We start from the raw sequence: 22,333 nt of genomic DNA, 5'->3' as shown, positions 1-22,333 counted from the left end.
CTATGGCTGAATGATAAAAAGCCATCGCTTTAACAAGTAGATGAAGCCAGCAACATGACATATTCCATGTCTGAAAAGGGTTTTATAGGGTACCCGCCTGGTATGATTACAGTAAGTTCACAGGGTTTGACTACAGTTACTGTACGTGTGAGGTTTTCAGTCATGGGTTTTGCTGTCAAATTGATGGCTGAACTCTGTCTCTCCACAGGCTTAGGGAAGAGGAAGAGGGTGATGGATGAGAAGGAGTTGATGATACCTCTGGAGTTGGGGTATGTACAAGAGGCTGAGAGAAATAAAGCTCTGGCTTATGAAGTGCTTCACTTCTGACTGTGTTGAAAATCTTTGTCACTTGTATGCCCATATCCACCCATGCTCTCACATGTATTACTCACATTGTTCTTCATGAACAACTTTGCTGTTTTTTCATTCTTAAAATCCCAGGTGGCGGAGAGAAACAAGAGTCAAAACAGCGGCTGGGCGGCCGCAGGGCGAGGTGGCGTACTACGCCCCGTGCGGCAAGAAACTAAGGCAGTACCCAGATGTGATGAAGGTACCTCGGTGTAGCTGCACTGCAGCATTATCTACAGCCGTGATACAGAGGCATATGTTTTGAGGCAAAATAAATGGGCAGTTGAGTTTGTAACAGGGTGGGAAATCGGCAGGAAGACAAAATCACGCCATTGTGGGTGGAAGTTATGTCTACTAACGATTACAACACTGCCCATACACATTGCTCAAACAAATGCTTGTGTATCAGGATTTGTTTAATATTATCTCTGCTTTTGCTCCAGCTGCACTCCGCCCCCACCCCCACCCCCACCCCTACCCCCACCCTGCTTTCTGTGACCCTAATAGTGAGAGATGATATTCTTAGATTCACTTCTTGTGCCACTTTTTTCACCTCTCCCTCCCCCAAAAATGATTAATGGTTAGTGTTGGGATGCACAGCTTCAGCCCCATTTGCACAGTATATTACAGATAGTCTATAATCTTTGTTTGCTTCATACACTGATTGTCACAACTGCCTTTGAGTGCAGTAGTCCAAACAGAAAACGATCTACTCAGTATCATTCACTCACTGCTAGTCAGTCAGTAGGCGGTAAAAAGCCTAGCATGGCCATGGATAAATAAGAAAGGGCCTGAATTGTGCACCCCAAGGTCAGAACCGTTTTTCTTCCCTGAGAGCTTTTGCTCTTTTTTTTGTCCCCTGGCTTTTATAATGATTAGCAGCACTGCACAGATGCACACTGTAACCTTAGACTCCCTCCAATCTAGTGCCTCCCAGTTGCTTTTCAATGTCGCTAATTTAACTTTTTTTTCTGCCTAAACCAACGCCATTATTATTTTCTCTTCTATAGTATCTATCCAGAAATGGAATAAGTGGCATCACGCGTGATAATTTTAGCTTCAGTGCAAAGATAAGGGTTGGTGACTTCTATGAAGCCAGAGAAGGACCCCAGGTGACTGCCTTTCATCTCTCTCTCTCTCTCTCTCTCTCTCTCCCTGATCCCTGTTCATCTTTTCATCTAGCGGCAGGCAAAGCTTCATGCAGCAGTCACTGTCAGGGCATGGATAGGAATCAACCAAAACCCTCAGTAGTTCTAGTTCATAGACCTCTCACTGTGCATGGAGAAATGTAATAATCAGCTGACATTACTTCCACAGGTGACCAGTGATATTTGCCATGTTATATGTCTGTGATACAAAGAGATAAACTAGAAAATAGATAGTTGTGTATTATTGGAAGCAGAGTAGAGGAAACAGAATAAATACATACAGTGCTGAGGGGCAAGAAAAACAGATTAGATAAAACCTAAAATAGATGATCAGTAAATGAGTATTTCTTATTTAATTTATTGTTTAGCCAGCTTTTTACTGTGTGTTATAGAAAATATAATGATACATAATAAAAAAAACTGCAGAATAACTTTATTACTCTCTTTTGAATACACCCAGATTAGAGTCTAGCTAATGATTAAATTGTTCTTTGTCACAAGTGTTGTACTATATGTCAACAAGTCATTCACTGTTGCTTCCCCAACCCCCTCTCCTCCCCCCCAATCTCTCCATGTCTACTTTTTTTTTCTTTCTCCAGGGTTTACAGTGGAGCCTGTTGAAGGAAGAGGAAGTCATTCCTCGCATTTTGGCGATGGAAGGTCGGAGGGGTCGCCCCCCAAATTCAGAGCGTCAATCAGTGAGCGAAGGTGGCAAAGGTAGTCGACGGAGGAAGGGGCGACCCCCTAATGTGGGTGATCCACTGGTGCCGGAGGGCCCCAGTCCCAGTGAGGTCAAACTTCTGCGCAAACTAGAGGCTCAAGGTTAGCAGAGGAAATGAGCCTTGAAATATGTTTATCATAAGTGTATGTTCCATTAATCAACCAGCCATTATATACGTAGCAGAGGCCAAAGAACAGATTCAGAAATAGTTAATTTGTGTATTTAATATTTCTACTGTAAATATATGGAAAAATCTTTTTTTTTCTGTCATTCTTGTGTACTACAAAAAACATCTATTTCATGAGTAGAAATAGCCAGATACATGTCAGGATGATTCAGAGTTGTTATCATGGGGCATTATTAAGTTGTCTTTCTTGATGTTTGCCTATGCTGAGCTTTTAGCTTTGATAATAACATAACTGCAGATGTTGGAGGATGATTACAAAGTGAAAGCATCTTTTATGGCACCAGAGCCCTCTGGCAGAATTACATAGACAGTTGTAGCCTCGTAAAAAATATTTTAATCACTTATAACTTGATTTTGAAAAATATCAGTAGAAAAATTGCATGCATTTTTCATTTGGGAAAAATAAATAATTGGTTTTAAATACCTATCTCAAGTTTTTATGTAAATTATACAAAACATAAAGGATGATCTCAGTCAAACATGCCATATCAGGTTACAGCAGCATTTAGGTATTCTCCCGAAATTTCCCATTGACAAGGCCTTTCTTCCCTCGCTGTGCAGAAATAGCCCGACAGGCAGCCCAGATGAAACTGATGAGAAAACTGGAAAAGCAGGCACTGGCACGTGCAGCCAAAGAAGCCCGGAAACAGCAAGGTAAACTCTTTTTTTTTTTTTTAGTGCCGTTAACAAGAGCACAGGGCTGGAAGCGAGGCAGTGCTGGTTAATCGGTTAGTCAGTGATCTGAATGCATGTAATAAAGACCAGCCCCACCGTTTGCCCCTGTAGGTCCAATAGTGATGCTTTAATATTCTTATGCACTAATCTTTATTGCTGGTGTGAATGAATAATTCTGGTTTCAGAATACTAATACCTTTTAATTTTTTACATATATACAATGTCATTTCAAGAGTTTGGTCATCAGATGGAAACCAGAACCAAATTTCTTCTCTCAGACCTGCAATATATTCAGAAATGTATAATGCACTGACTTATTAAAATATACAGTCTGCCAGGGAAAACAATTATCATCTGTGCTTTCGACATCAGAGTAACCCTGCTATTACAACACATTTTAATTTAGCTTTTATAGCTGGTAAAGAAAAAGATGCTCAGATGGTTCAATTGCATAAATCTGGTAACAAAAACTATCTGCCTGTATCTTAGATGTCCTGTCTGTCTAAAATCCTAGAATCACTGGTCAGCTCACAACTCTGTGCCTTCATGAAGGTTAATAATGTCCTCCAGCCATAGCAGTCTGGGTTTAGACCTGGTCAAAGTGTGATAACTGCTGCAGCTACTGTTGTGGATGACATTGTTAACTTGATAAAAATCAATAGTGTGCAGCATTCCTTGTTGATCTGTCTAAAGCTTTTTACACTGTCAATCTCAACATTTTTTTTTAGATAAGTTGTGTTTTATGTGTTTTGATGATAAATAGTTGGTTTAACTCATATTTCTGTTCTGTACTAAACACTTTACTACTTGGAAGTAGTAAAGTAGTAGTAATGTGTTTTATGTGTTATGATGACTTACCTTAGTTGTGATCTAGTTCTCTAAATTTCTCGGCCTCTCGTGTAAAATACACCTTGAGCTCAGTGAGACCTCCAGAATAAATAAAGCTCAACAACTGTAATCATCTGTGACATGAATACAGTTGATATCCCTGCTTTGTAGGTCATTTTTGTGGATACTAATGTAAAACTGAATTGACTCTTGTAGCTATCATGGCAGCGGAAGAGAGAAGGAAGCAGAAAGAGCAGATCAAGATCCTCAAGCAGCAGGTGGGTCTGCTTTACTGTGTGTGCTGACAAATCTTTTTCTTTCCTTTCTCCTTATCTAAAGTGTCCTGACACACGTCATCCCTGTGTGCACTACAGGAAATGCTGAATGCTTATTTTTTGATGCTTTTGCTTTTCAATCATCATCATTACTGCTAGTACTAAACTCATTGTCGTGTCTCTTAGCCCACCCCAGCTGGAACAGAGTGATTGGAAAGTGGTTTCATCTAAGGATGTTTTCCAATGTCTAAAATATTAAGAGATTATGTTTTTTTTTTTTTTAACAGGAAAAGATCAAGCGTATTCAGCAAATTCGGATGGAGAAGGAACTCAGGGCGCAGCAAATTTTGGAGGTACAGAATCTGATCCAACAGCACCTCTGATTAAGCAGAACATTCCTGGATAGCTACAGCCCCTCAGTCTATAGTGTTTTAATCTTCCTAAAGCTCATTACTGAACAGCAGCATGCATTGGAGGAGTTGCGTCTTCTTAGGCATAATTCCACATGGAACTAATGCTAAATTGGTCTTGGTTGACGGCTGTTGAATATTAAAATGGCTGTTGCTGCCTCTTCAGACCTTATTTAAATTGGACAGAAAAGTATTTTTTTCATCAGACAACAGTAACAGTTTAGCATAAGTGGGTCGAGGAAAAAAAAAAAGGTGCTGTTTTCCACACACACAAACACACATGCAAAGATGCATGCGCATCCACAGACACACATACCCAGGCACACACAATTATACTGTAGGAGCTTCAAAGTGTTTTAGCAGGACTAAATCAATTTTGAGTTGACACGGTTGGCAAGCCACTCTTAACGGGAGGCTTCAACATTTTCACAATTACGTGTTAAAGAGATACATTATTCATTCGCTGTGTTTTACAAATTTGACTGGCATTCAGGAGCATGAAATCTTCGCTCAAACCAGAAAACTGCAAAACAATCAGTTAAAGTGCAGCAAAGCCCTCATCCAAGACTGATTGATATATGTCTGTCTCTATGATTCTTGACCTTAATCTTTATTCATAGGCAAAACGAAGAAAGAAGGAAGAAGCCGCCAATGCCAAAATAATGGAGGCTGAAAAACGGATAAAGGTATGTTTATGTTTTTAATAAAACCCCTGAAACAGATGTAAAATGGCAGGTATTATAATACTCATACATGTACATTAGGACCATGTGGTATTACTCAAAAATCACATGAATTCAAACATTTGATATTTACCAAGAGATGGGGCTTTTTTCCACTTAAGAAGTAGCTGGCAATAAAATTTAGAGCGGCTCTTTGAAATGGGCTGAAATTCCATCAGTCTGTGGTGATATTCATGATATTGGCACTATGGAAGCATATTGATTTTCCCCTCATCCTCTCTTTCTTGCCTTCAAGGAGAAAGAATTGAGGAGACAGCAGGCAGAGATTCTGAAACACCAGGTAGGCATTCGCTACAACTTGCTCAGCCTTTTAAACATAATAGTTACTGCTGAATAAAACCATTTACCTCAAACTTCCCTTGAATGAGAATTTGCAGTTACTTAAGTTACTTATTGGGATGATTGTGACTGTATGTGTGTGTGCGTGTGTGTGTGTGTGTGTGTGTGTACAAGTATATTTGTGCATCTATGTGCATTTAAATGTAGGCATGTGCGAGTTTATATAAATGTGGGTGTGCAAGTGGTTAATTAGCAAACATCAACTTAATGAAAGTCTTCAATATTTCTCTTTATTAAACCCCATGCTTATTGGTATTGGATATTACTTCTGTTCCATAATATTTTGCCAACTCTCTCTGCCAGGAGTTGGAGAGGCATAGACTAGATATGGTATGGGTATGTTTATTTTTGTACATCTAACACCTGCATCGTGTAACTGGTTGTGTTATGGTTGTCATAGCAATGCATTAAGTGTAGCACTGGCTGCTGTCATACTACATTCTTCTGCATGGCTTTCCAGCAAAACCAACAAAAGAGAAAAAGAGTCAGTATGCTGCCTCCATCTGCTCGTCCTGAGGGACAACTGACCCTGTCACGGTGGCCAGGCAGCTTCTGTCCCCCTCCCCCATCCTCCCCTCTCTACTCAAAATGCATTGCAACGATTGCTAGCCAATCCACACTCACTGTCTGAAAGTGCACTCGAGGAGTTTCCATCCATCACATACATCGTCTAACTGTTGCATTGGAGTAGCCTGTGTTACCCATGAGTGCTTGACGATTCGGCCCAGACATTGAGCTTGTGTCTGTTCGTCCATGCATCTGTTCTGCAGTCCACAGAGTGCTGGACTTTAACCTGCCCCATCCCAGCCTCTGTCATTCACTGTTCCTGTATTCTGCACAAAGAATGAAAAGAGCTACTGAGAATCATTTTGTCTTTATGGTGGAGACGCTTCCAGTCAGATTTTCCCCCTTGTTTGATGAGGGTACAACACAACCTTTGGTTGAAAATAGTTCTGACAGAGTGTAAAACAACAATATAATCAATTCCACCATGGGGACAAATATGGTTCTGTGTGGCATTTTATTTTGGCCTGGCTGTCCTGCTTGTAGCCCTTCTCACTCATACACAGTCGCAGCTGAATCTAAAGGTCTGCCTATCTGTTTCACAGTGAACTCTGAGCCGATTGTTGAATCAACCCCTTGTACCTTCACTTGCGGCACAATGAAGGGGGGCAAATTGAGATACATGAAATAATCCTGGTATTTAAGACTGTCAACATGCAGTTGTACTGAATTTGATGCATTGTACCTTATTATCATAATAACCTTTAGCACATGCAATGTTTTTGATGAAATGAAAAGCTACAAAATGCTGAATGCCACAGGCTTTATGTCATTTTTGAACTTGTCCTTTTTGAAGTTTTCCATTTGAAGATAAATCAACCAGTAAGGACATAGAAATATTGTAGCAGAGTGCCTGGCATCCAGCCTATTTTGTTTATCACAATGACAAAACGATCCTCACAAACAGCCCATTTTAGTCACTAGGTGCTGGAAATGTCCTTGGCAAGCCCTAATAGTGGCAATTGTGTCTTTCTGGTGGATCACAGAGGGAATGACAGCCTGATACGATGGAGCGGGAAACCTAGAGATCAAATAAAATGATAGTCAGTCACCAGTGATTCCTGTGCCCTTTTGCAGTAGACTGTGTATCATGCACCAAAGAACAACATAGATGTCTCATCCTCAGCAGTCACATACTGTGCTAATACTTAAGCTGCCAAAACCACTGAAGTGGAACTGCTCTGTTTGTAGCTTCTCTTAACCATTCATTCCTCTTTGTCGTCCCCTCACCAAATATTATTAGTGATGTGTCAAATAAACATTAGCATTGACTCATGTAATAGAATTTATTATTTTGATCGTAATGCCAATGTGGCATGTCAGTAAGACTTCTTGCAACCAGTATTTTGTTGCTTTTGTTGTGTCAGCTTTAGTTTAGAGGCGCCGTCACTGATTCCAGCTGCTTCTCTTTTTTGAGCCTGTCATCACATCTACTTTGTATCGCATCTATGTGTTGCTTTTTGGTTGTCATTGTACTACTGTACTCTTCACTTATGCTTCCACCATACATGTGAAAGTGTATACATGTGAAGCATCGTTTTGTGTTTGTTCCAAGTATGGTGCCTCTATTGAATTTAGTGCATCACAATTTTACATTAATACATACTAAATTTAGTTGACCTTGACGAGTGTATGTACAACGTGTGCTTGTTAATGTGTCTCTGTTTTTTGCCACTCTAGGAGAGAGAGAGGAGGAGGCAACATGTAATGCTGATGAAGGCTGTTGAGGCTCGCAAGAAAGCAGAGGTAGTCCATATGTGCACAAATACATGCGGACACACAACACACACACATACACACACACACACACACACACACACACACACACACACACACAGACACAGACACAGACACACACACACAAACAACACAGTCCACTCCATAAAAAGAGCCTAAGTCATTATTCCCTGGATGGATTCCCGCTTTCTCTCCTTTTTGTGCACTCTTTCCCTCCATTCATTTTTTTTTCTACACACTTACCAAGTCAAAAGATTCTGGCCCTCGAGCACTTTTCCTTTGAATGCATAGCAGCATTAGGCTGAATTCTAATACAGCTCAGCAAAGTCAAGTAAACCTTCTTGTCTGTTTTCACACACAGACACACACATGCATGCATGCATACATACATACACACAAATGTATACACACGCTTTTCCCCCTAATGCTCCCTTGAATTTTGGACTCTCTAGGAGCGTGAACGCTTGCGGCAGGAAAAAAGGGATGAGAAGCGCCTGAACAAAGAGCGTAAATTGGAGCAACGCAGGCTGGAGCTGGAGATAGCGAGAGAACTGAAGAAGCCAAATGAAGACATGTGTCTGTCTGATCATAAGGTAGCTGAGACATGAGTTCATTCGGTCAGTGCTGAGAGTGTTGTTCGGTGCTATTGAGTATAAAGAAAATATTGTACTTTTTAAAGCAGTGTTTCTATTCAATTCTTTCTTCTGTGTGATGTACGCTAGATTATTTGTTGTTTGCATTGAAATGCTATTAAATATGTAGATTTAGGGAAACAGGGTGGCATAGACAGAATTTCTATCAATTTATTATTATGATGATGATTAAATAGTAAGTTTAACATTTTCTTTAGGGGCATTACTTAATAATTAATTAATAAGACCTCATGGCAGTGAGCATTTTTATTTGTGGAAGTGGGTGCCCCCAAGTGGCTAAAGGAGAGTACTGCAAATGTAAAAAATAAGCAGTCATTACTATAAATTGGAAAGTACCATCCTTAATACATTCAACAGATGTGTGATATATCCCATTTCCTGTGGTTGTTTGAATAATTACCTTCTATAGTATTTCTCTCTCAGTAACACATATAAAACACCAACAACAAAAACTTCTAACAATTCTAATTTTACCCACTTTTCTCTGTCCAGCTTCTCCCTGACTTTTCCCGAATCCCGGGGCTGATCCTACCAGGACGTGCCGTGTCTGACTGCTTGATGCTGATGCAGTTCCTGCGAGGCTTCGGGAAGGTTTTGGGGCTGGACTTGAGTGTGGATGTGCCCACCTTGGGCATGCTACAAGAGGGTTTGCTCAATGTGGGAGACAGCATGGGCCAAGTCCAAGACCTTCTGGTCAAACTGCTTTCCCTTGCAGTCTGTGATCCTGGTTTGCCACCTGGACAAAAGGTGAGCTGTTTTTCCTTAAGTATTACACCTCAGAGGGAAATATGACACTTTTTGTTCCATCTGTTAGTTTTAGATTGGTGTGAAGGATAATGTTTACATGCAAAACATGATAAACTCATTTAATATGATGCAGTGGTTATATTTAAAATACCCATCTACATTTGAGCACCTTATTACTTGTCAAAGCACCAGACATTGATTTATTCTTAAAGGTTATATTTTTCAAAATAAGTAATTTCACCTTATATAATTTAATCAAATGTATTGCTGGTACAACTGTACAGATCAAACTTACACTGCACTGTATGTTGGCTTGTTATTTCTGTTATGGTATTGCTGTTTTGTAGTTAGTGGTTATTCCACTACTGTGAATAAATGCATTGACATGTTACACTGTTAGCAACAAGTAACTACCTTAGAAGTCAGATCAACTTAAATGTGTCAAAGAGGTGCTCATAAACTTTCCCCCTTCATCCCCTTCTCCTTTTCTACTAGACAAAGACCATGCTGGGGGACCACCTGACCAACGTCGGCATTAACAGGGATAATGTGTCCGAGGTGCTACAGATGTACATGGGGGCCCATTGTGCCAATACAGAACTGGCCCCTCTGGCCCTCAGCTTGAAGACCAAGGCCTTCCAGGCCCACACGCCTGCCCAGAAGGCCTCAATCCTGGGTTTCCTGGCTAATGAGCTGGCCTGCAGCAAAGCTGTTATCAGGTAGGAGAAGCAGCTGAAAGCTGGAACTGTCTAACTGAGCACTGTCGAGTATGTGTCTTAATATACTCTACATCAGTGACATATTGTTGGATGGTTATAAAGTGGTCTACATTACTTCCTCTATCTCTGGATTCACACAAACAGCCAACCACATACTTAATAAAGCTGTAGTAGTGAGCAGTAGAGCCCTTTTGATTTTAACTAAATTCATTAATTTGTGCTCCAGGATGTTAGCTTATTAAACTTTTTACTTTGGCTGTAGATAGTTTCCAGCCTCCCTGAGCTAACGTATTGTTAGATTCTGATACCAAATACCAAAAATATGGATTTACATACTGTAAGCACAAGCGCAACTGACAGGATTGCATTTCTTCTTGCAGTGAGATTGACAAGAGCCTGGATCAGATGGCAAACATGAGGAAGGACAAGATTATTATGGAGGGAAAACTCAAGAAGTAAGTTAACTTTAATTAAAAAAAAAAAAAAGTTTTAATTCCCTGTACACTGTTGTGCTCAATCTGTGCATGTTTAATCAAGGTTGAGGACCATTCATGCCAAACGCACTGGGAAGAGGGAGGCAAGTGCGGGTGTGGAAGAGAACCAATCTATTGGTACTCCCTCATCTGCCGTCAAACGCAAGAGGAAACTGGGTGGAGACAGTGAGGATGATGATGACGACGATGAGGACAGTGATGACCAGGCTGAGGAGGAGGATGATGAAGAGGAGGAAGAAATTAAGAAGGTTAAAAAAGTGGAGCTATATGATGAGGTAAAAAAAGATTTGTCTATGGATTTATTATCAAAGCTGACCTAAGAGGGTGGCTCACAGACTGTGTTTGTTCTGTCCTGTCAGGATGAAGTTGACCAAGCCACCAGTATCGAGGAGCTGGAGAAGCAGATAGAGAAGTTAGCCAAGGTTTGTTCTCTTTGAAAATGGCCAAGTGCTGTATCAGAGTAAATACTCACTATCTTCAATTTATAAGGCATCAGAAAATGAATGCACTGTTGGTTCACATTGATAATATGTGATTAAAAAAGGGAAACGGTTATTGAAGATAAAAAAAAGTCTCTTGGGGAAGTGACTATGAAGAGATAAACCACAGAAAGTTTTTGCTGTTTTTAACTTCTCACCATCACTATAAATGGTGTTTGAGACATGGCACTGTATGTTGCCATGACACTCCCAACACTGTAGGTGATCTGATTCGATTTTGTAGAACCTTGATGTCTTATGCTTATATTAATGATACAAAACGTATTTACTTGAATCTCTTAATGTTTTAATACACATTATTAATGCCAATCATGTTTAATGTACATTTTATGTACATGTATGCTGACATATGGCTGTTTGCTAATGAAGGCATTAATTAGTTAAATAAATTACCTCATTAGCATAGCATGTAATGGTTAATATATCACAGTGATTACAAAGGGACATTAGGCAGCATAATTGTCTTTTGTTTTCATGAAGGTCTGTTGATCAAAATATGTATAGAAATTAAAAAATTCTGTTATGTTCAATTGCAGCAACATCACCAGACCAGACGAAAGCTGTTTGAGATATCTCATTCTCTGCGCTCGATGATGTATGGCCAGGATCGTTACCGCCGCCGGTACTGGGTACTTCCCCACTGTGGAGGGGTCTTCATTGAAGCCATGGAGAGTGGAGAAGGTAGTTACAGTACAATACACACTAAGTGCCCTTTCACACCTACCTCATTAGGTCCAGATTTTCAGACTTTTCAGTTTGATCCAAACCAAAATCACAGGTGTGAAACCTCCCCCGGACCACAGTCCAGACCAAACAGCCGAACTAGCATTTGGTTCGTTTCTAGTGTGAAAACCTTTTTTAGATGGTTTGGACTTTCGGACCAATTACAAGAAGTTCCGGCAGGCTTTTGTCAAAGCCAAAAAAAGGAAAAATGAGCTGCGGTAGCACAAGTGGAGAGGAGGAGACCACATTTTTTAATTGAAATATGGTCCAACGATGTTATAAAAAGTCAATTGGAAAAAACTCATAAAAATGCTGACAGTTTCATGGTATTTTGGGAGAGGATGAGAGAAAGAGGATAAGAGAGGACGAGAGAGCAATGCCACCCGAATATAAAGTAATGCCATAATAATATTATTATAGTGGCGACGACACGAATCTGCTCAATTTTTTTCCCCATTAATTCAAATGGCAATAGAAAGCTACCCTCCAAATTGACGACAACACGCCTACGTTGGACGCACGCCTACAAACCAATCAGTGTAAAGTATAGGGAGATGCAGCCCACATAAGTGATGACGACAGCACATAGGTATGTCATGTAAGGTTCTTTAGTGTGCTGTGAAACCAAAACTGACTGGAGAAAATGTACACAATGTAACAAAAGCATGAACCTTGGATCGGACTCTCAGGTTTGAAAAGGCCCTAAGTCTGTTTTATTGTTTTATTAAAAGATGCTTCAATTTGCCAAAAAATATCTGGAGAGTAAAAACTAGTAACAGACATTGCAGGAAGGTAGAAATGTTGTTTTTCTCTGACAATAAATCTGCTTGTCCAGCTGTTTGTGGCAGTGTGAAATATGCTGATGAAGTTTTACTTTATCTTAATTCTCTGCACCAACCACAAGACTAATTTGAGATTGAATCTGTAAACTAAAATCTAACTCATCTCTACTAAGCTTCCACAATCAAGTGTATAATCATTTTACAGGATGATCAGCACTCAAAAGCTACCACTATAATTGAGTTTTCAGTTATATTAACAATCTACTCTATAATCTTATTTCCTTGCAGCTCCAGAGGAACTAGAGGAGGAGCGACAGAGAAGGAGGAGAGCAGCAGAAGAGGTCAAGGTCAAAGAGGAACCTCAGGAGATTGAGCTGCAGAAGGAGAAACTCACCAACCTTGATGGGCAGAGCATACGCACACAAGGCTTGGAGCAACAGACAGATGAGGAGAAGGAACACGAGGAGAAGGAAAACTCCTCATCCCTCTTCTACCAGCAACCAGGCTGTGTATCTAAACTGTGCACAGTTCGGGACGTCAACAAGGACGTTGGCAGAGAAACTGTGAAGGCAGAGGACAAGGGGAATCCCCATGTGAGACAAAATGGCAGCCCTGTGGGCACTCCTATTGCCACCACCACAGTAACATCATCCTCCCCAACTAACAATACCTCTGAGCCGGCAGTAGCAACAAGTCCTTCCATGGTGACCACTAATGACACTGCAAATATCCCTCCCCCAGTCTCCACGTCTTTATCTGTCCCATGCCTGCCAGCCCCACAAGAAAGCCCAGGGAACACTCCTCCATCACCCGCTCCATCTCCACAACTCTCATTCCAAGCCAACGACCAGCTACTCAGAGTCTTGACAGAGAGGAGCGGACACTGGTTCAGTCTGCTCCCTCGCAACCCCTGTGACCTCTCTTCCATCACCACAACTCCTCCAGGAGTGCCCCGTGTATCCCCCCAGGCGTCCTCCACCCCTGCCAGGCCCAGATCCCCACCTCCATCCCCTGCCCTGCCTCTCACCCCTTCTGCTGCCTCAGCCTCTGCCAGCCCGCACCACCCGGCTGGCCTCCTCACCTACCCACTATCAGCCCTGCAGGTGAGGCTGCTGACCACCTACGTATAGAAATATCTGATTATCTGTACAGTTATCTGTAAAGTTATGTTTGTTATGTACCACATCACCTGAACTGTGACTCTCTGTTTTGCTCTCCCTACACCTCCACCTCCCTCAAACCTTTTTTTATCCTCTTTTCTCCCCAGGCGAAGTCAGGTGGCTCACTGCTAGGAGTTTCTTTCGGAAGCTGGCCCAGTGGCATGATGAGTCCCAGCTTGCCTCTGTGCAGCAGCCCCAGCCCCATGCCAGGTCACTCTCTGGAGGGCAACACAGCAGCAAGTGTCTCCAGTAAGAGTGAATCACCTTTACCTCGAATTGAGAAAACCTCATCCATGCCCTCTCCTGCCCTGGAGATGCCCAAATCCCTCGACCACCTCACAGCTCGGCCCATCCCAGAGGGTAAGTGACAAAATCCATCTAAGGCTCCCATATTTTAATTGAAAGGAATTCACCTGCCTGAAAAGATTTCAATTGCCTGAATAATCCAAGATAATTGGATTAGGGAGCGTTCTGCTCTGTTGTACACAATACCATCGGGGTATATAACAAAGCTGAATGAAGCACCTTTTTATAGTGATGTATGTTCAGTGTCTTCTTGCTTATATGCTTGTTTGTGTGAATTTTCTCAGAAATGCTGACAGGTTGGTGGCGGGTGTCTGACATCGAGGAGCTGAGGGCTCTAGTCAATGCTCTCCACAGCCGAGGCATCAGAGAGAAAGGCCTCCAGAGGCAGATGCAGAAATACATGGAGATCATCCCCCAGGTCTGCACTAAACACAGAGACGGTAAGTGTTGCAGCACTCCTCCAAGCACATACTCAGTGAGCTCTGTTTTGATCCATAGGAAGTAGATTATTTTTATAGTAATAAAATATTTAGTTTTGGTGTGTTGTCATTTATATAACAGCACTCTGGAGCGTTTTCACACCTATAGTTTGTTTGCTTTGGTCCGAATCAGTGTATGAGTTGCTACTTTGTTGCATTTTCTCTTTGGTTTGGTTTGGTTTCACACAGCAAAATTTCAAGCAAATCAAAATGCATCAACAAAAGCCATGTGGGAGTTGTCAGTCTGTTCATTAGTCAGAAATCTCATGGGGTTGGCAGGCGGAGAAAGGAGAGTTTGTTTTTCAGAAACGGCAGATAGGCTACAATATTTATAAAGGACTCGATTTTCCTTCTCGCCTTTGTAAAACAGAAAATAAAACTAATGTATGAACCATAGCACTAAGGGATACAAAGGTGTACTCATTCCACACAGGAGGGTGGATTAGGCTAGTAATGGTCTTTGAACATATTTTCTATCAGCAATAAAGTGTACTACTGTTATTGTTGCAATAAACAGCATCTCTCTCTCTCTCCTCACCCCTGTGGTGCTGAAAGACTCACAGCACCAGCTACTTTTCAACTGTTTTCTTATTCCTATTATTCATATTCTTATTAATAAGAATAATGATGAATAAAAGCTAAATCAAATGCTTTATAAATGTTGTATCTGCTGTTTCTGACCAAGAAAACTATATGTTTTTCATTTTTTTCACGTTGGTGCCCCCCAGAACGGCAAATTGGCTGGTGCCCCTGGGCACTCATTCAATGCGATATATGTGTAATCCGGCCCAGATGTTGGGCCGTATACCAAGCCAAAATATGCAAGCAGAATGGCACTTTTGAACGCACTTCAAGGCAACGTCTGGAGAATAATGTGTTGCTTCACATTACGTGAAGAAGACATGCTGCCTTCAGTTGGCTGAAGAGGAGAAGGGAGCCTAATGCACAGCACAGCTGGCTACGGGAGCTGCTTTAATCTAAAAAATGTGCAATGCTTCCTGTAGTTGGGTCAGATCTTGGTCGGATAACGTTCATACCTCAAATGAACCATATTAGTGTTTGTTTGCAACTGGACCGAGACCACCTCTTCAACAAGGTCTCAGTCCAGTTGTTTTGGTCCACACCCGAGTGCGATTGCTGTGTTCACACCTGCCCGAATGAACCACACCAAGGGAGTAAACTCTCCAGGTTTGAATTCAACCAAACTAAACAAGACAGGTGTGAAAGCACCCTTAATAGTCCCTGGGGATTTCTGAAAACACTATAACCACTGTATTATTTACGGTTGAACTTCATCATCCTGTAGGAATACCTCTATATGTGTGTGTTAATGGCTTACTGATGTCTGATGTGTTTATATCTGTCATATCATCCATCTAGTGGCCATGATTGAGCTGCGTGAACTGGAGGAGAGCCAGGTCAGTGTAGAGTCGGTGCGAGGCTGGTGTGTGGAGGAGCAGGCGATGGAGATGGACATCGCCGTGCTACAGCAGGTAGAGGAGCTGGAGAGGAAGGTCACTGCAGCCAGCCTGCAGGTCAAGGTAAAATACTTTAATACTACACATTTTGTTAGTAGTGTAAATATGTCTAAACACGTTGAGTACTGTGGTAAGATGCCAAAAGACTCAACAGCTGATTTCCTCCCCCAGGGCTGGACATATCCAGATCCTCAGTCTGAGCGGGAGGATCTGGTGTATTACGAGCACAAGCCCCCCACCAAATCCATGCCAGCATCAGCAAACGACTCCAAGGACAAGGACTCCAAGGACTCCAGGGATCACCCAGAGGAGCGGGGGGAGAAGGGCGGGGTGTTGCGTCACCCGGACAACCCACTGGACATAGCAGTGACACGTCTGGCTGATCTGGAGCGCAACATCGAGAGAAGGTACCTGAGGAGCCCCTTAGGTACCACCATTCAGATCAGGCTGGATAATGTGGGTACGGTCACTGTCCCTGCCCCCGCCCCATCCACTAGTGCTGACAGGGAAGGGTAGGTCATTTCTCCAACCAAAGCTCCCCACTCTCCCACTAAGACCCTTTCCTCTCTCTGTGTGTGCTTTACGTTTCCCATTTTACTCAAAAGGGAGGGTCTTTGCTGCTTTCGCAGCAGATTTTTGTGGTGGCTTGTTGCACTTTTGTTTGTTTCTTTGGTCTTGTGCATTTTTTTGGGGGTGGGGGGGGACTTAACTCCACTCCACTTAGTTTTGTTTCCTGTTCAGGCTTTTTTTTTTTACTGGTATTGTTTATTTTTCTGCAGCCATCTGCATGGTGTTGTGCATCAGTAACCTTGGTTATGGGCATACTCATGGCTCCCACTATACAGTATACACTTACACAGGTTCCACTACTTCACTCTTTCTGCATGAATGTCCCCTTAACATGACAAAATCGGTGTGTACCTCTCCCCAGCGCCCTATACCCCCAAAATCCTCATGCCTGTCTCTGCACAGCTGGAGCTCTCTATGGTCTGCTGTCTTATTGGCGGCTGGTGGAACTGATACAGTTAACTGCTGTGTGTGTGTGTACGTGCCCACATATTCACACATATGTATGTATTTGTGTTTGTCATAACCTTCCCATCGTTCCTCATTATCTTCTCTCAGTGGTGAGGAGGAGGTGGCCCACGGGATGAAGGTGTGGAGGAAGGCCCTGACTGAAGTGCGTAGTGCTGCCCAGTTGGCCATGTGTATCCAGCAACTGCAGAAGTCTATCGCCTGGGAGCGGTCCATCATGAAAGTGGTAAGCAGCAGATAAAGTAGAACCACAGTCTCAGTGTATTTCAATGACAAAAAAAATAACTTTATTAGGGAAGTGTACTTGTGTTTTTAATGGATTTACTTGTTTTTTTAGTACTGTCAGATGTGCAAGAAGGGGGATAACGAGGACCTCCTCCTGCTGTGTGATGGCTGTGACAAAGGCTGCCACACTTACTGTCACAAACCCAAAATCACTAGTATCCCAGAGGGAGACTGGTACTGCCCGGCCTGCATATCCAAGGTATCAAAGCATTTTATTATGCATTGTCAACTGTCCTCAATGACTCATTTGTAGAAAAATCAATCATGTAAAATCATTTTCTGCATATTTGTACTTGGGGAGTTTAGGAAAATATCCACACCACAGAAGGACTTTGCCAATGTTGGTTTCTGAAAGCAAGTACAGATATATTTGTATTAAAGCTGCTGATGGATTATATTATGTGTCAATATTCAGTTTTTTAAAAGTGAACAATTTTCATTTTCATTGAATTCTCTCCTGCAAGGATTTACACACAGGATACATTTCATCAAAACATTTATTTTCTGCAGCATGAACTCAACTTTTATACTTTTACGATTGTCATAAACTCTCCATTAATATTCATAGTGATTAAACTCTGAGAAGCTTGTGGAAAACAGATAAAGAAAATCAGATTTTATTGCAAGCTTTACAGACATTTTCATGTAGATGTGGTCAGGGTAGAATAATAATATTGGTGTTGTAAAATATGACAAATTGGTTTAATATTTTAGAAAAGGCCAATATTAGTATGATAAATAGGTCTGACTGTACACTATACTATTAGTTTTAATTGTGCCAGACCTCAGGATATGCATTGTTTACTCTGCAGGCAAGCGGTCCATCTCCCAAAAACAAGAAGCCTCCAAGCAAACCAGTAGCATCCAGCGCAGGAGGTGGTAAGAAAGGCGGAGAGACAAAAAAGAACGGGAAGCAGGCTGGAAACGGGGAAGTGTCTGAGGATGACTCGGCCAGTGCCAGCAGCACACCCAAGAAAGGAGCTAAAGACAACAGCAGGAAGAGGAAAACAGAGGAGAGCTCACCTGCTCTGCCAGCAGCCAATCAGGAGGGCCCTGTGTGTGTGAAACGAGCCAAGACGGCAAGAGACAACAACAGGGACCTGGGATTATGCAGGTATGTGCCCCCAGCTTGCTCATACTTGTCTTTCTCTTGAATTCTCCATTTACTTAACACTCTTTTCTAAACAGTTGTACAGTAGCTGCCACCTACTCTATGACCTCAAAGTTGCAAGGAGCTGATGTGTTTTCACTTTATTAGTATATATATATATATATATATATATATATATATATATATATATATATATATATATATATATATATATATACACACACACATACATATACACACATACATATACACACACATATATATTGAAGTCTTGTTACACATCAAATTATTTTCTTCAAACCTGAAATGTATTTACCCCTCATGAAAGGCACATGGTCAGCTACAAGCCTGGTTTAATTTTGGCTAGTATCAGTTCAGATTCAGTGAATTTATTCAATGGAATATATAACTTTTGCAATTGTTAATAAAAGCTTACATCATATGCAAATCTTAAACCTGCAATAGCTCCTTTTTTGGCCACTCAGAGGAAGCAGCAACAATCTGTAAACACCACACTGATATATTATCACCTTTTAAGTCAGCTCTGTTCTGCTCTTCACCATCTCCTGAGGGTAATACCCGTCTCTTTAGCAGCTAAATGCTCCACCATGTGTTACGTGGGGCAGCGCAGGTGCACTTAAGTGCAGACACAGGCGAGGAGATAGGGATATGCTAGAAACAAGGTATTTATCAGGGAATGCAAGACTGGGGAAGCTTAGAGGGGTAGCAGGGAACCTGGGGCTGAGGCAGTCTGGGGCAAGGGGAGCAGATCTTGAGTGGAATCCGTGGGGGGGAAAGCAGAATAGAACACGGGTCCAGCACAGTGCAGGGAAGCAGGGCTGATGAGACAGGAGACAGGGACCGGAGATCAGAGCAAACTGGACTGCAGGAAACAGGAGACAGGGTTAAACCAGAAAGACAGGCAACAACACGATAACAGGATAAATGGCTTGAAATGTAGACTGACTGAACAGAGGCTGTGATCTGGTGGTGTGGCTCTGACAGGGATGAGTATAAGTAGTGGTTTTGATTATGGAAGAGATTGCAGCTGGTGGGGCTCTGCTCTGACTCCAGCACACCTGTCTCCACTCACACAATCACACGCACAGGGAGAGAGCAACAGGTAGGGAGACATAGGACTGAAGCAGGAACCGTGACACCATGTTCACCAGCTAATTGCTACCTGTGTCTGTTTGCTGTCTGGTGCCGGGCAGGTAGTTACTAGCAGGTTATTCACTGAAAACAGCTGCATGCTGCGGATGAAAATGATGTTGATGAGAGCGATGAGAATGAATTCAAACTGTAAAGTTGTAGGCAAGAAAACCAAAACAATTAGCAAACATGCTAAAAACAATCCGGTGATAATCTGGGTGATAACTTTCTGTGGGTTTGTTGCTGTTAGCAACCCCTTTCAGAATTCATGTGACCCATTGCAAACATAAAATATTGATTATAGCCACTTTAAAACTTCCCAGTGTGCGACAGTTTCTCTGTTTGATATCCAAGGACTCACAAATAAACTCTTGGTTTGTGTGTATTTGTGTTTGTACGCTCAACAGGGTACTCCTTGCAGAGCTGGAGCGACATCAGGATGCATGGCCTTTTCTCACACCTGTCAACCTGAAATCGGTCCCCGGCTACAGGAAGGTCATCAAGAAACCTATGGACTTCTCCACCATACGTGAGAAGCTTGTGAGCAGCCAGTGAGTTCCCATCTTCTCTGTTTTTTTTTCTTTCTCTACTGAAAGCTTTCAGGCCCATTGCACAGAATTTAAAGTGTTTTACAGGAAATAAGTTATAGTTACTCCACAGTATGTCATGTATCAGCTGTTTTATGTAAAATGTACGTTCTCATTTTAAGATTTTCTTTATATTTCAGGTATCAAAACCTGGAGACTTTCATCATCGATGTCAACTTGGTGTTTGATAACTGTGAAAAATTCAATGAAGACAATTCAGAGATTGGTCGAGCTGGTCATAACATGAGGAAGTTCTTTGAGAAGCGCTGGACTGAGCTTCTGAAACAAACAAACTAAACGTCTGTTCAGATTCTCCCCATAAACCCATTCTACTTTTCATATCGGGGCACCAGGTTTTATTTTTATTTTTTTATTTTTTTCGGGGGTGGCGAATGTGGCTTTGCAGGATGAAAGAAGTCAATTCCTTAATAAGGAACCCATGGTGTGCTAAGAGAGAGTTGTCACCTTGAAAAAAAAAAAAGTGAGGTGCGCTGGATTATTACAACAGGGATAAAAGCCCCAAAGAGTCCCAGAGCAATGGGGTGTCGTAGTGCAATACCATTCCCTGTCTCCGAACACTGCACTGAATGAATCCTCAACTGTCACTGATATGTCTGCGCTAGAATACTTTCCACTACTTGTAAATAGTTTTTTTGTTATTTAATCGTATTATAGTGAATGTATTTAATTTTGTAATAATTATTTATGAATCAAGGTCCACTTCATTTTCTATGAAAAGGAAGAATCAGCTGAACTGCTTTGAATTGAAAAGGAATGTGTCTTTGTGTTATAATTTTTCTCCCAAATATCAAACAAAGCCAAGAAAAGAAAAAAAAAAAACTGTTTACACTGTTCAGTGCTTTGGGGCATCAGAGGACTTTATTCATTTGTTCAAACTGTAAAACTGCATTTATTTACAGGAACAGCAGAGGGACAGTTAGACAATGGTGATTCATGTGTATATACTGTTTATTAATGTCAATATTATGTCTTGTTTGGAACGATGTGTAAAAATTGTTTAAGAATATTAAGATATTGTTTATGCCTTAGAATGATTGTAGCATTCTATTTTAGTGAACGTGATGAAAACATTATCATAAATATTGTTTGTACAGTATATACATATCCTCTGCAAACACTGTGGTATCCTTAATCTTGGTAGTGCCTACCCTTCCAACAGGGGCATGTAGGGGATGTTACTGTTTTTAGTTTTCATTCTTATGACGACATTATTTTTTTATATGATTTTAATCCAACAAGGCCTCCAAAGCTGGACAGTGACACAGAAATCATTCCTCACCATAGAAGAAGAAGAAAAAAAAAAAGGAACAACAAGCATTCAGTTATGCTTCCATGATGCATTTCCTCGTTATCTGCCACAATACAGAGGACCTAAGGCCATTTGTAACCACTGTGTTGAACCTTGCTGTGTGTTGTGGCCTGATGGAGGCAGCTAGATTTTTTTGTACCCAAGTCAAGAGTACTTGAAGTTACTTTATTTAAGATATTGTGGAATAAAAGTATCATTCTTTTGTAGGAGCTTTATTTTTCACTAGTGTGTGGCACGGACCTATTAAAAGGATGTTTTTCAACGTAAGTGACTTTTGTTCTTTCAGTCTCATCTCACGCAACTACTTTAGAGTTAGGTTAATGGCAAGTCTGGAAGTAAAACTCATTTATGTATTGACTGCATGCGGATAGACACCGCAAATACACTTTAAAAAGTAATTCTGTGGAACTTTTCCCACTAAATTAAATGCATAGTTGCAAGATACAAATTTGTTTTCAATGATTTAGATAAGCTTTTTAAATTCTAAACATTATCTTAATGTGTTGTGTTGACATGAAAATGTTAGTAATTACATCAATCTTATATTGTGTTTAACTTCAACTCAAATTTCTGCATTCATTGATTTAAAACGAAATTCAAGTTGTAATAACGAACAAATGAAATTGGCTTGATTACTTAATTTCTCCCCACCTTGAGTGCAGGATTTCGTCCTCCATCCACTTTAAATCAGACAGTTCAGACTGTGTATTAGAGGAGCTGTAGGCTGAACAAATATCACACATGGATACAGAGGACATTTTCATGGTGAGTATCATTTCATTTACAAACACATTTTACTAAAGCAATGTTCTCAATT

General features: G+C 41.2%; 1 protein-coding gene across 12 annotated transcripts in view; it reads left to right on the top strand.

Annotated features, from left to right (window-relative positions):
* The window catches only part of baz2ba (bromodomain adjacent to zinc finger domain, 2Ba), a 76,696-nt gene extending 54,913 nt beyond the window's left edge, over positions 1-21,783 (top strand). For 3 of the 12 annotated variants that reach the window (XM_044352745.1, XM_044352728.1, XM_044352710.1), the window contains 28 exons: positions 209-269; positions 442-550; positions 1,359-1,460; positions 2,096-2,318; positions 2,966-3,058; positions 4,124-4,185; positions 4,470-4,535; positions 5,213-5,278; positions 5,571-5,615; positions 5,978-6,010; positions 7,919-7,984; positions 8,428-8,568; positions 9,121-9,375; positions 9,871-10,094; positions 10,475-10,549; positions 10,632-10,863; positions 10,948-11,010; positions 11,625-11,769; positions 12,882-13,696; positions 13,861-14,113; positions 14,344-14,499; positions 15,919-16,079; positions 16,188-16,528; positions 17,142-17,277; positions 17,389-17,535; positions 18,149-18,450; positions 20,007-20,150; positions 20,327-21,783. In XM_044352745.1, coding sequence (XP_044208680.1) covers positions 209-269; positions 442-550; positions 1,359-1,460; positions 2,096-2,318; positions 2,966-3,058; positions 4,124-4,185; positions 4,470-4,535; positions 5,213-5,278; positions 5,571-5,615; positions 5,978-6,010; positions 7,919-7,984; positions 8,428-8,568; positions 9,121-9,375; positions 9,871-10,094; positions 10,475-10,549; positions 10,632-10,863; positions 10,948-11,010; positions 11,625-11,769; positions 12,882-13,696; positions 13,861-14,113; positions 14,344-14,499; positions 15,919-16,079; positions 16,188-16,528; positions 17,142-17,277; positions 17,389-17,535; positions 18,149-18,450; positions 20,007-20,150; positions 20,327-20,483 — 4,673 coding nt within the window. In that variant the 3' untranslated portion in view covers positions 20,484-21,783. The remainder of the gene's footprint in view (positions 1-208; positions 270-441; positions 551-1,358; positions 1,461-2,095; positions 2,319-2,965; positions 3,059-4,123; positions 4,186-4,469; positions 4,536-5,212; positions 5,279-5,570; positions 5,616-5,977; positions 6,011-7,918; positions 7,985-8,427; positions 8,569-9,120; positions 9,376-9,870; positions 10,095-10,474; positions 10,550-10,631; positions 10,864-10,947; positions 11,011-11,624; positions 11,770-12,881; positions 13,697-13,860; positions 14,114-14,343; positions 14,500-15,918; positions 16,080-16,187; positions 16,529-17,141; positions 17,278-17,388; positions 17,536-18,148; positions 18,451-20,006; positions 20,151-20,326) is intronic. The other 9 variants (XM_044352718.1, XM_044352762.1, XM_044352792.1 and 6 more) reach the window with 9 other exon arrangements.
* Positions 21,784-22,333: the final 550 nt, after the last annotated feature.

The sequence above is a fragment of the Thunnus albacares genome, chromosome 1 (genome assembly GCF_914725855.1).
Source record: "Thunnus albacares chromosome 1, fThuAlb1.1, whole genome shotgun sequence".
In the NCBI taxonomy this organism is placed as follows: domain Eukaryota; kingdom Metazoa; phylum Chordata; class Actinopteri; order Scombriformes; family Scombridae; genus Thunnus; species Thunnus albacares.
The sequence above is the reverse complement of the archived record's forward strand: the minus strand, read 5'-3'. Positions and strand labels throughout refer to the sequence as shown.